Genomic DNA, 12,715 nt, shown 5'->3' with positions numbered 1-12,715 from the left:
CTTTTCTTTGTTTGTTATCATCCATCCATCCACAGAAGAAGCCATCAATAAGCATAAAACCAATATGAAATGCTGAACAAATCAGAGATATGGAAGATAACATAAAGCTTTAGATACAAGAAATAACATATTAATGTTTCTGTATATGTTTCCCCAAGCTTTATTTGATTTATTCTGCCTTACAGAAACCTGGTTACAGCAGTATGAATATGTTAGTTTAAATGAATCAACACCCCCGAGTCACACTGTCAGAATGCTTGAAGAACAAGTCAAGGAGGAGGAGTAGCAGCAATCTTCCACTAAAGCATATTAATTAACCAAAGAGTTTGAATTCATTTGAAAGCCTGACTCTTAGCCTTGTCCACCCTAATTGGAAAATTCAAAAACCTGTTTTATCGTCCACCCGGTCCTTATTCAGTCTTTCTGTCTGATTTTTCAGACTTTTTATCTGATTTAGTGCTCAGTTCAGAAAAATAATTATGAGTGATTTTAACATCCATGTAGATGCTGAATGACAGCCTCAGCACTGCATTTAATCTATTATTAGATTCAATTGGCTTCTCTCAAAACGTAAATGAGCACACACCCACCATTTTAATCATACTCTGGATCATGTCCTGATATTTCAGAGACATATTTTTATGTTCAGCAACTTTCAGTAGTACTGAAATTTATTTAGACTCTTAGTTAACTTCAATATTTACTTCCTCCAAACCATCAAAATGTCTATTAGACCCCATTCCTGCAAGACTGCTCAAAGAAGTCCTAATTGACTGCCGTTAAGGTGGCAGTAATCAAACCTTTACTTAAAAAGCCATCACCTGACCAGCTGTCTTAGCTAATTATTGGCTAATCTCCAACCTTCCTTTTGTCATAAAGATTCTTCAAACTGTAGTTGTAAAAGAGGACTCATCTGCAGATAAATTATTGTTTTGAAGATATATATATATATATATATATATATATATACCCCACCCTCTTTGACCATGTCCCACAGGGGCCCCACACACACACACACACACACACACACACACACACACACACACACACACACACACACACACACAAGCCAATACAGACCACATACCCACACTCACAAACATACATTTAGGCCACTTACGCACTCACATACACACACCCATATACCAGTCATATGAGGACATCCAAAGACACACCCATCCTCATCAACCCCTCCTACGACGCCTTCTAATGGCCTCTGACAGTGGACTCATCTCTATGCTTGTCCTGCTACACCTGCATTCAATACTGTTGCCCATGATATTTTATTACAGAGATTAGAGTATTCCATAGGTATTAAATGTACTGTGCTGTAGTTTGAATCATATTTATCTAATAGACTGCAATTTGTTGACTGCTAATTTAGAAGATCTTCATCTTACTATTCATCAGCCAGATGACACAATTTCCTGCCTCTAAATTTTGATAAAACTGAAATTCTTGTTCTCGGCCCCACAAATCTTAGAAACGCAGTGTCTAACCAGATACTCTGGATGGCATTACCTTGGCCTCCAGTAACACAGTGAAAAATGTTGGGAGTAATTTTTGACTAGAATATGTCCTTCAATACACATATTAAACAAATATGTAGGACTGCTTTTTTGCATTTGTGCAATATCTCTAAAATTAGAAACATCCTCTTGAGACAGGATGTTTCTAATTGATGCTGAAAAGATAATTCATGCATTTATTACTTCTAGGCTGGACTATTGTAATTCATTACTATCAGGCTGTACAAGGACTGCTTCCACCCATTGTTCTGGACTAAATACTGATATTAATATTATTTCTCTCCTCACATTATGTTCAAAGGAAAGGGAAATTCACCTACCAATGAATCATTAAAATATTGGGTGGCAGTGGTTTAGGAGGTAGAGCAGGTCATCTACTGATTGGAAGGTTGGTGCTTTGATTCCTGGCTGCTCCAGTCTGCATGCCAAAGTATCCTTGGGCAAGATACTGAACCCCAAGTTGCTCCCAATGTGTTCAGAGTGTGATTGTGTGAGTGTTAGATAGAAAGCACCTAGATGTAGAAAGTGCTTGTATGAATGTGTGGGTGGCTGAAGATGGGTTATGTGAAGTGCTTTGAGTGCTCAAGTGTAGAAAAGTGCTATATAAGAACCAGTCCATTTACCATAGTGATTCTTCTGCACATTTTCTGTGTGTGATGTCATTCTATATGACTGCCAATGAGAAACTGTTCATTTGCCCAGACTGTTTATTAAATTAATTGGAGCAATTGTTATAGAAAATATATATAAATATTAAATAAACAAATATTTAATTTAAACCAAGCAGTTTTCCTGGGGATAATAGACTGATCAATTTCAGTGGAGTGAAAATGTAATGAATTTAAAAAACAATATTTCACAGATACTGCGTGTTGACCCCAAATTTGAAATGAGGACAATGGAATTCTAAAGTATTCATTCAACTATGCTGTAGTTGGTGCTACTATCTCTAAACCTGGTCTGGTATTGTTTGTTGTACATGTCGTACAATTTAGCCAGATTCAGCTATTTCCTATTTCTATTTCATCTGCAGATAAATCAGAAAGCGTGTTTACTCAAAATGCCAGTTCACACAGTCCAGTTGCATTGGTGAGTACACTGATGCATGTTGCAGTCTCGTCATAAGTGAGAGAACTGACAGCCAAAACATAATAATAACATAAAAAGGTGAAAAAATCCCAGGTAAGCTAATATAGCTAGACATTTTTTGCAGTATTTTCACCTGTTGAAATGAGAATGAACTGGAAAAGTTTCATGTCCTTTCAACTTTCACAAGACATGTGCAATACTCTATTTAGTTATACCTAATGCCCAAATATAATGAATTATGGAAAATCTTACTTTTTGGGAGGAACCTGGCCCACATTCACCCGGACACATATGACTTTCCGGGTTTGCATCCCCACAGAACAAGAAACATCATCCCCACGTGTACGGCCCACAGATGTGTTGGCTGATGGAATGGAAGAGTCCTCAATGCACTGCCCCCAAGGACCAGTTTGCCAGTGGTACACAGTACAGGGATGGTCATTGCAGCTCCTCACCTCCTGCAGGGCACTGACGTTGGGACATTGGATTCCTCCTGAGGAGCAATGGAACAGTGTGGTACTGTTGTCAGTGTTATAGTAGAACTGCTGACAAAAAAAAAAAAAAAAAAGACCAGAATAGGATGTTGGAAATGGTCTGAATCAGGGGTGGCCAATTAATTTTCAGGGAGGTCACAAGAGAAACTGAGAACTGTTGTGCTTGGTAAACCAATAATCTGAACTCAGTTCTGCTCAATATTATATTCTTCATAAAATGCTACTGGTAAAAGTATAGGTTACAATTAGGCAATGAAAATATGAACTATAAATAGTATTGTCAACATTTCAAGAATGAATTAATAATAAATTCACTTTATAAAAAGTGCTACTGCTATTTTGCTTGTAGTTTAATTACTTAATATACAGTTTTGTTATTTTTTGTTCTTCAGTGAGAGAAATCTAGTCTGCCAGTACTACCACCATCACCAATATTAAATGCATGCACCTATGAATGCACAACAGCAGAGACTAGTAATGTGTTTAGTACTCTTTTTGGCACTTCCATTCAGCAATGGCTCCATTGTTTGTGCTTGGGAGCAGTTGTTAGCGCTCAGTAACACAAGATTAGCTCCTCTGGATATGCTAAGGATCCTCGTGGATATAAGAAGAAGAAAGAGAGGCTGCAGAGCTGAAGTAAAGTGCCAGAAAAAGAGGCGATGATATAAACCTTCTATACCATCTGTCATCATGCGAAATGTAAGACCGCGCTCCAATAAGATGGAAGCACTAACAGCACTAACCAGACTCCAGAGGATATACTGTGAATGTAGGAAAACAGGAGAGCAAAAGAGAGTCATAAAACGAAAGGTGGAAGAATTGTAATATTTTATGTCGTGACCCATGTCACATTTACAGCACATCTAACTTCCATTATCATGATAACTGTGTACATCCCCTGTCAGCCAGTGTGCATTAGGGCCATTTTATACTCGCCTTGGCAAGAGATGACAAAGTTGATGTTAAACTGATGTCATGTCTGCTGTCACTAGCTGTTGTTCCTGCAGGTCGTGCACCTTTCGGTTTTGGTAACCTGCTGCACTGTGCCACTGCAAGTGTACATTCGTGTTGGTTTTCAACTCAACTCAGCTTGTCTCAACTTATATTGTCAATTGCTGCCAAATGTACAGGACAGACGCAGAACTGAAGTTATGTTTCCCATGACCCACAGTGTGCAAAATAACATGTTTAACATTCAAGGAAGTGCTATGCAATTTACATGGGGTGAATGTGGGTGATCCCCAGAACTAAAAACTCTAGTGAATGAAAAGAAGAGAGTTTTTGGATCTGGAGGCAGAGGAGTTGAGAGGAGAAATCAGGAAGGGAAAGGACACCTAAAAGAGAAAACTGGGAGAGTGTCTTCAGGGGAATAATGCTAGGGAGGTCTGGAGGGGTCTGAAAACAATCTCAGGCCATGGTAAAGCCAGCAGAAGGTGCCCAGGATCTGGATACAGGGAGTGGGCAAACCAACGAAAGGTGTTTTTTAGCAGATTTCTCCCTTCATTTCCCATCCATCAGAGAGATGCTTCATTAAAACCCCCTAGCTTCCTCTTTCCCACACTCTCCAGAATGGCCGAACATGTAAGTAATGTACTGAGGAAGATGAAAGTGAGGAAGGCTAAAGCTTGTTCAATGCTTGAGTGGGGGTAACACAAAAGCAGTCTGGTACCTCAGAGAGTGTCGATAAATGTAGTGAACAAAATGTGGCACAGTTGGTCTGTGGGCTACTCTTGCTTGCGGTGTTGTTGATCCATCAGCCATCAGGAGAGCAAAATTATAACATACAAAGAGCTGAAGTGAAACCAAGTGTTGAAAACAATCAAGAGTGTCCACTGCAGCTACAGCCAGCATTTTATTTTATTTTTGTGCACTTCTCCTGTTTCTGGTGAGCTCTGCTGTCACTCCCTTCTCTATTCTGGCATGCTTATCAGTTAGCATTGACATAGGTCATCCCCATCCAGAGATATTCAGTTGGGATTTTGGAGGACTGCACGGGAGCACATTTGCAATGGGTAAAAACCCTCTCCTTTCGCTGTCTAAATGGAAATGCGAACGTAGGACACATTTGCTGGACCATAAATTATACTTAAGGGCCCACATGATATTAGCTCCAGACTGCTCAGGGACTACACAAACCAACTCTTCAGGGTCATTCTATATATCTTTAACCTTAGCCTCAGTCTGCAGAGGGTCCCAATCCTGTGGAAGACCTCCTGAATGGTTCCCATCCCCAAGACTGCGCACCCCAGGGAATCTGATGAAGTGCCTGGAAAGAATTGTACTCAACCACCTCCAGCACCTGGTAAGCTGTGAGCTGTACCCCTATAAGTTCACATATTGGTGGCATATCGATTGCTTATTGGCATTGGGGATCCAATCATTTTCCTGCTGATCAGTCCCTTTCTCACCTAATGAACAATGGGAACACTGTAAGAGTCATGCTCATGACTTTTCCAGTGCTTTCAACACAATACAGCCATTACTGTTAAGGGAGAAGCTGGAAGGAGTGTGGTGTTGATCACCACCTAACTGCATGGATCATTGACTACCTCACTAATAGACTGCAGAATATTAGACTTTATGACTGTGTCTGATGTGGTAGTCTGCAGCAAGGTGCAGTTCTCTCTCCATTCCTTTTCATGCTCTACTCACTGGACTTGAGATAAAATATGGAGAGTTGTCACCACCAGAAGTTCTCTGGTGACTTAGTCATTGTTGGGTGTATATTGGATGGGAACGAACTGGAATACAGGGAGGCTATTACCAACTTTGTTGAATGGTGTGGAAAGAACGGTCTTCAAATGAATGGCACTAAGACAAAGGAAATTATTATTTGACTTCTGCTGCAAAGTTAACATTCAAGGAGTGGAGACTGAGTGCTCATCTCAATAAAGAACTGGAGTGGTCATATAATACAGATGTTCTGTACAAGAAGCACCAAAGTGATCTCGATTTGCTGAGGAGACTGAGGCTCAGTGTGTACAGGACTTTGTTAACAACATTCTACAACACTGTGGTAGCATCTGCAGTCCTCTATGCAGTGGTCTGCTGGGGATGCAGGAGCTCACAGAGGGACAGGAAGAGACTCAACAAGCTGGTCAGGAATGCTGGCTCTGTCATGGGTTTCTCCTTGGACCCCATTGAGGAGGTGGGTGAGAGGAGGATATTAGCTAAACTTGCATCCATTGTAGTGAATTTGTGTTACCCTCTTCATAAGACATTCCATCTGTCATAAGACTTTACAATACAGTCACTTTAAAGTAATGCGTTATCATAATCTGCTCTAAATTTTTCAAAAGACTTGTATGTCTATTATTTCAGTGCAATATTTCACCTCTGTATATGTGCAATACCTCTTAAGAAATTAAAACATGATAATGTTAAGTGAGTGAGCACTATACATATATACAGACTGTACAAAAATGTGCTTTACAAGTTTAACTTGGACTTTTTTGCTGATGTTGTAAGCAAAATACCCAGACTTGAAAATCATGATAATCAAAAGAGTTTTCCCAATGGGTCATCATGACTATGCGAAGCTTAGTTGGTGACAAGGAATAAGTAAGATTCAACACTAAACCCCAAACATCATGGATCTGAATATGTGTAAAATTCATTTTTTCATAAAGCATTTCTGCAACAAGACAATCATTAAAAGCATATGTGGTGGGATTGCAATTTAACACCTTGCAGCCAGAGACACTTCACATCTAGATTTTCACTCTAGGCTGTGACATTTAGATTGGGTTTAAAGATGATTTGGTTACACTTTTTAACAGATCTTAAATGTGTTTTCAGGTCTAAAAAATGTCACATGGCTATCTCCTATACTTAAAGGAAAATGAAAAACATGCTGGTAAAATAAGACTAAAGATTAAAAATGCACATTTTGACCCACCCCTCAGTACTTAAAGGGCCTGTAACTCAGACTTCCATATGAAATAAAAAAATTGCATTCATTAAATATAGGTGTGAAAGTCAGTGTGAATGGTTCTCCATCTCTCTGTGTTAGCCCTGTGACAGGCTGGCAATAACTTATGGATTAAAAAGCCATAAGTTACTGCTCAAAAGACCTAGCTGACTCTGAGAGGCTCAGGTGGGAGGCACATACAAATTTTTCATGGACTGGCCCTTATTTACTCCAGCTTCACCAGTGTGCTGCTTTGTTCTCGACATACAGTTCCTACCTTCTCCTGCATTATAGGCAAGGATGGAACGAGCTCTGGTCTGCTTGCCCTCTGTGTTTTTTCCAGAGCAGGTGTGGGAGCAGAGAGACCAGGGGGTCCAGGGGCTCAAGGCACAGTCCTTGGAGCAAGGCACCTCGCAAATAAATGGCATAGGAAGGATGGCATCCCGGCAGAGTTGTCTGTCCAAATATTCACCTGAGTGAATACAGAGTTAAGGTAGTGAGATATCATAAAATAAAAAACAAAAAAATAATAAGTAATTTAATCAGGGCTAACCATGCAACATCACATTTTCATCAAGAAGTCAGCAAAAAGGTTGGAGGTCAGATGCATCCGTACAGCTGTGGATATTGTGAGACACGTCCCAGAATAAAACGTTGGTTCATGGAGTAAAACAGGTTTTAAAATAAAGGCTGTGAGGGTGTGAGATATCTATGTTTTTCTTTGTGTATTTTTGGGATGGAACTGGCAACATAGCTAAAATGTTTAAAACCAACAACATGATCATTTCTTTTACAGCATAATTTTATTGCCTTAACCCAAACCAGTGTTTCTTATACTGTGGGGCACACCCCACTGGTGGGTCACAGGGTCATGACCAGTATAGTGCAAACAACCTGGGAGAAAAGTCATGTGGAGCAAATGTTGAACATCTGATTAATTCTCATGGCGGAACAAGGTAACGTTAGCAGGTATGCTAGCACTGTGACTAGCCAAACTCTCCACTGTCACCGTCTGCTGTTGTGCCGCCGCATCCCACCCAACCCCCCGATCCCTGGACCGTGCTTCATGTGGGGTGTGGAAAGATTTCATTAAGCGAAGTGGGGCATGATGGAAAACCATTTGTATTTGTTTGTTGTGTGGCTTTTGGCTCACTGTGTCCAAAAGTTTCCTGAATGTCTGCAAGAATGACCACCAGAGGTGTTCAATTTTGCTCTGTCATCAACTGCAGCAATAACAGCAAGACTTTCATTGACCTCAGAAAAATCAGAATGATTCAAATCCTGTAGCTAGCCAGGTCCCTGTAGCTGGTGCAGACCAAGGGTAACTTAGCCACCATTAGCTTTTCCCCAGCAGCTTGTCCTGAGCAGCTGGGAAATCAGGTCAGCTCAGAGTCAAGAGATTAATTAATCTCTTGTCTTGCCAGTAGACCTGCTGAGGAATAAACCATGGTATTTAGTGTTTTGAGAAACATCAAGCTAGTGACACCAGCGACCATAGTTGATTTTCTTTGGGGCATGGTGACATAGAAGGAAATCTGAAACTGCTGGCTAAGGATGAACATAGGTTTGGCACCCTAATAACTCATGTCAGCAGTAATGACATCTAGAGTTCAGTCAGAGGTAACTAAAGTTAATGAATCGGTATGTAAATTTGCCAAATCCCTATCTGTTGTTTTATTCATTTTTATTTTATTTATTTACATTGTTTTTATTAATGTATTTAGAACACCTATTGACCCTTTTACTTTTTGTAAACAGTGATGACGTAGTAGCGATGCCCGCGCATTGTGGAAACGGAAATATGGTGAAGTTCAATAGCGTTTCAATCTACAAGAAGGGATTATCAAAAAAAGATCATGAAAACTACCTCCAAAAATTAATTTTGACCACCAGCAACCGACTCTGATTCCTGTGGTACGTTAGCAAGTGGCCCAGTATCCATGGGCGGATATATACGTGTATTTGGTGGAGAAACCCAGCATATACACCGGAGAGAAGTTGCAGCGCATTTAAGTCATTGGATGCTTACAATTATGTTGTTTGCAGCCATGTACTGAACATCAAATATGACACAGACTCGGAGTTTTGTGTCTTGAAAGCAGAAGTTCTTCCAAGTCAAAAACAAGGAAACAGGAGTGCTGTATCTATCTGATTAATAGCGTTACATCCTCTCTGCGTATGACTCTGGATACTGTGGCTCCTCTGAAAAAAAGTCTCACATCAAAGGTGCTTGACTCCCTGGTATAAATCACAAATGCACAGCTTAAAGCAGATAACCAATAAGCAGGAAAGGAAATGGTGTGTTGCTAATTTAGAAGATCTTCATTTAGCCTGGAAAAATAATTTGTTGCTCTACATAAAAGCCATCCATAATGCTAGGACATCTTACTATTCACCACTGAAGCCTGAAGACACACAACAATTAGTTAAACTGCAGGAATGTCTTAAAGACATAAAGGCCTGGATGTCCTCTAATTTCGTCCTTCTAAATTCAGATAAAAGTGGTTCTTGTTCTCGGCCCCACAAATCTTAGAAACATGGTGTCTAACCAGAAACTTACTCTGGATTGCATTACTTTGGCCTCCAGTAACACAATGAAAAATCTTGGGAGTAATTTTTGACCAGGATATGTCCTTCAATGCACATATTAAACAAATATGTAGGACCGCTTTTTTTTTGCATTTGCATTTGCACAATATTTCTAAAATTAGAAACATCTTGTCTCAGAGTGATGCTGAAAAGCTAATTCATGCTTTTATTACTTCTATACTGAACTATTGTAATTCATTATTATCAGGCTGTCCTAAAAGCTCCCTGAAAAACCTTCAACTGATCCAAAATGCTGCAGCTGAAGTACTGACCTGAAAGTGCTTTATATTGTAAGGTAAAGACAGTAATTCAGAGAAAACCCAAACAATCAAACGACCCCTTTTGAGCAATAACTTGACAACAGTACGAAGGAAAAACTTCCTTTTAACAAGAAGAAACCTCCAGCAGAACCAGGCTCAGGGAGGGGCAGTCATTGCTGTGACCGGTTGGGGGTGAGGGGAGGCGGACTAGACAAAAGGCAAACCGTGGAAGAGAGCCAGAGATTAATAACAACTAATAATGAAATGCAGAGTAATGTATAAATATAGAGTGAAAAGAGGTGAGTAAAGAGGTAAACACTCAGTGCATTATGGAAAGCCCCCCCCCCCCCCCCCCCCCCCCATTCTGCTGTTCTCTGTGTTAAGCTGACCTGACTGAATGGAAAGCTCCATAACATCACGTTTATATAATCCTCTATTACAAGTTATCCTTTGTATGGAATGTCCTGATTGCATTCTGTGATCATGGCAGGTAGATAAGTTATTCCTGTGAATGATGCAGACTGAGAGATGAGAGGGCTGACTGTTTGCACCCCACACCATCTCCACTGGGATTTCTAGGAATGGACCACATTGTCTTTAAACAGTGAAAGATCTGAAATAAATGGTCATAATGTGTGTGTGTGTGTGTGTGGGGGGGGGGGGGGGGGGGGGGCTGGTTCTCTGTGTTCATAACTGGTCTAGAGGTTATTACAGGGTAGAGTAAACCCTGTGTTCTGGGACACGGAATTATTTTCAGAGTCAAAATGAGGACAAGATCATCCTCGCTGTATTGACTGCCCCAACAAATCGTGGCGAAAAACGGTTTGAATTTGCAGTGATGATCACATCTAGAATAGAGATTAAGCAGAATAAAAGATTACGTGCACCACATAGAGAAACTGGACATTTGTGAACAAGGGAAATAAGTCTGTTAAAGAAAACCCCAACCCAAATGAAGTGGTAGATTTCATGTCTCTAAATGTGATTTATATGAAGGGACTATATGGAGTTTGAGCTATCAGTGTTATGCATGATTGGGTAAAAGATTTTGGGTTTCCGCAGTTGGAAGAGAAAGTACATTACAAAGTAAAAGAGAGAGAAGCTAAAAACAAACAAAAAGGATAAGGACTGAAACAGAAAAATCTTCACACAGAAATTCTTTTTTGTATCCTTCCTTAGAGCCTCAGTGTGTCAGAGAGCATCACAGCCTCGATTCCGCCTTTCCAGTGGCTACATTTGCTCGACCTCCACCTTCACTACCACCATATAGCAGAGACGGACACCATGTAGCACAGGCAGACTCTTTTTATCACTCAGTACTGATTACAGCATGTTTACCATCAGGTGTTTCACGTGAACAAGCTGATTCATCAGATACTTCATCCACCTCAACCTTCTCTCCCATAGCCCACAACACATCGACGTTCCAAACGTCCAGCTGCCCCTCAAAAGCCTGTGGTTGAAGTGGAGGGTACTACTGGACAGCCCAATCCAGTTTTTCAACCTTGATCAAAGGCACAGATGAAGGAAGCCCTGAATCATTTGCCACACCCAAGGGATTCAGGCAAGAGGGCTGCTGAAGAGTTTGTAGTTTTCTGCAGAGAATTCAGTCCTGTCATGGCAGATGAGATGCTTGATAGTGCTAAAGCTGGGAGTACAAGATGTCCACAGACAACATTGTGATTGGGATGATGATAATAATCAGGCATACAGGGAGGCCATAACAGCTCCATGTAGTATGTTGGTGAAGGTGTTTCCTCCACATGTGGACACTGCAAAACTCTTCATGGAAGGCCAGACAAGAGGAGGTGAGGCATGGTGCCATTCATGTTGGGAATAACCTAGCCCAGGAGAAGAAGAAAGAGGAGAGAATGGGAAAAGAGCTCCATGTGGTAACTCTAACCATGTATCAAACTCCTGCCAGAGGAAGAGGCCATCCAAACACCAGAGGATGCAATCACAGGGACAGGAGGTGAAATGTCTCAGTATGAAAATACTTTTATTGTTGGGAAATAATTTACTACACACTCTTTAGTAAAGGGTGGGGAATTTCCAGTTCTTCCAAAAGTTAGTGGGAGCTATGCTCACTCTGTTGTACCACGTACATGTAATGATGAATCAGGAAAATCATTTCAAACATGCATTTTTTGTTGTTTACCTGTTGCCCAATAAATTTATCAGGTTGAGATTCAATATATTATTTGGGTATAGGATTTATTTCAACTCCTGAGGGCCTAAAAGTGGTTAAAACTGAAAGAGCTGAGCCTGACACACTGGCCCTGATCAGCTGCTATGGTCTCATCAGTGGTGACTGCCAGCTGGTAACATAAGAGTGACCTACTTCTGGAGGAGGCAAGCAAATGCACACAACACACATACCACGCAGTGTACCTCTCATATCTCTGTGTGAATAGATAGTGATTTTGAGAAACAGTGGTTCAAGGAAGAATAAACTAGTCAGTCAGTTTATTCTGACTGACTAGTGGTTCTCTTCTTAACAGTTAATCCAGTTTTTTTTTTAATGTTTCTTTTTTTGTTGAAATGAAGGCCTTATTAACACACATTTGTTCTAGTCAAAACACAAACGTGCAACGCTTGTATACGTAATTGAAATCCACACAATGTAACATGTTTGATGTGTTAAACTCTGCTCCCCATGTGCCACTGTCAGAGGATGGCAGTGACAGATGGAAAGACTTGGACCCTTTTACACGTGTCTGCAGAAACATTGCCGATTGGCAAAATAAAGAGGATGCATCCATATTCTGTTGTTCATGATTGAGTATTTATAAAACGTTTTCTCTGTTGTTGTGCAGACAGAAATAACTGTTCAATTGGTACCAC

At 40.5% G+C, this 12,715-nt stretch overlaps 1 protein-coding gene across 2 annotated transcripts in view; it reads right to left on the bottom strand.

Annotated features, from left to right (window-relative positions):
- thsd7aa (thrombospondin, type I, domain containing 7Aa) overlaps positions 1–12,715 on the bottom strand; it is a 132,541-nt gene that overhangs the window by 49,509 nt on the left and 70,317 nt on the right. For both annotated transcript variants that reach the window (XR_004020561.1, XM_030740853.1), the window contains exons 7-8: positions 7,300–7,494; positions 2,871–3,111 (exon numbers count right to left, since the gene is read on the bottom strand). Coding sequence is in view for 1 of the 2 variants with exons in the window: in XM_030740853.1 (XP_030596713.1) it covers positions 2,871–3,111; positions 7,300–7,494 (436 nt within the window). In the remaining variant the exon portion in view is untranslated. The remainder of the gene's footprint in view (positions 1–2,870; positions 3,112–7,299; positions 7,495–12,715) is intronic.

The sequence above is a fragment of the Archocentrus centrarchus genome, chromosome 11 (genome assembly GCF_007364275.1).
Source record: "Archocentrus centrarchus isolate MPI-CPG fArcCen1 chromosome 11, fArcCen1, whole genome shotgun sequence".
NCBI lineage: Eukaryota > Metazoa > Chordata > Actinopteri > Cichliformes > Cichlidae > Archocentrus > Archocentrus centrarchus.
This window is presented reverse-complemented; position numbering and strand designations above follow the sequence as displayed.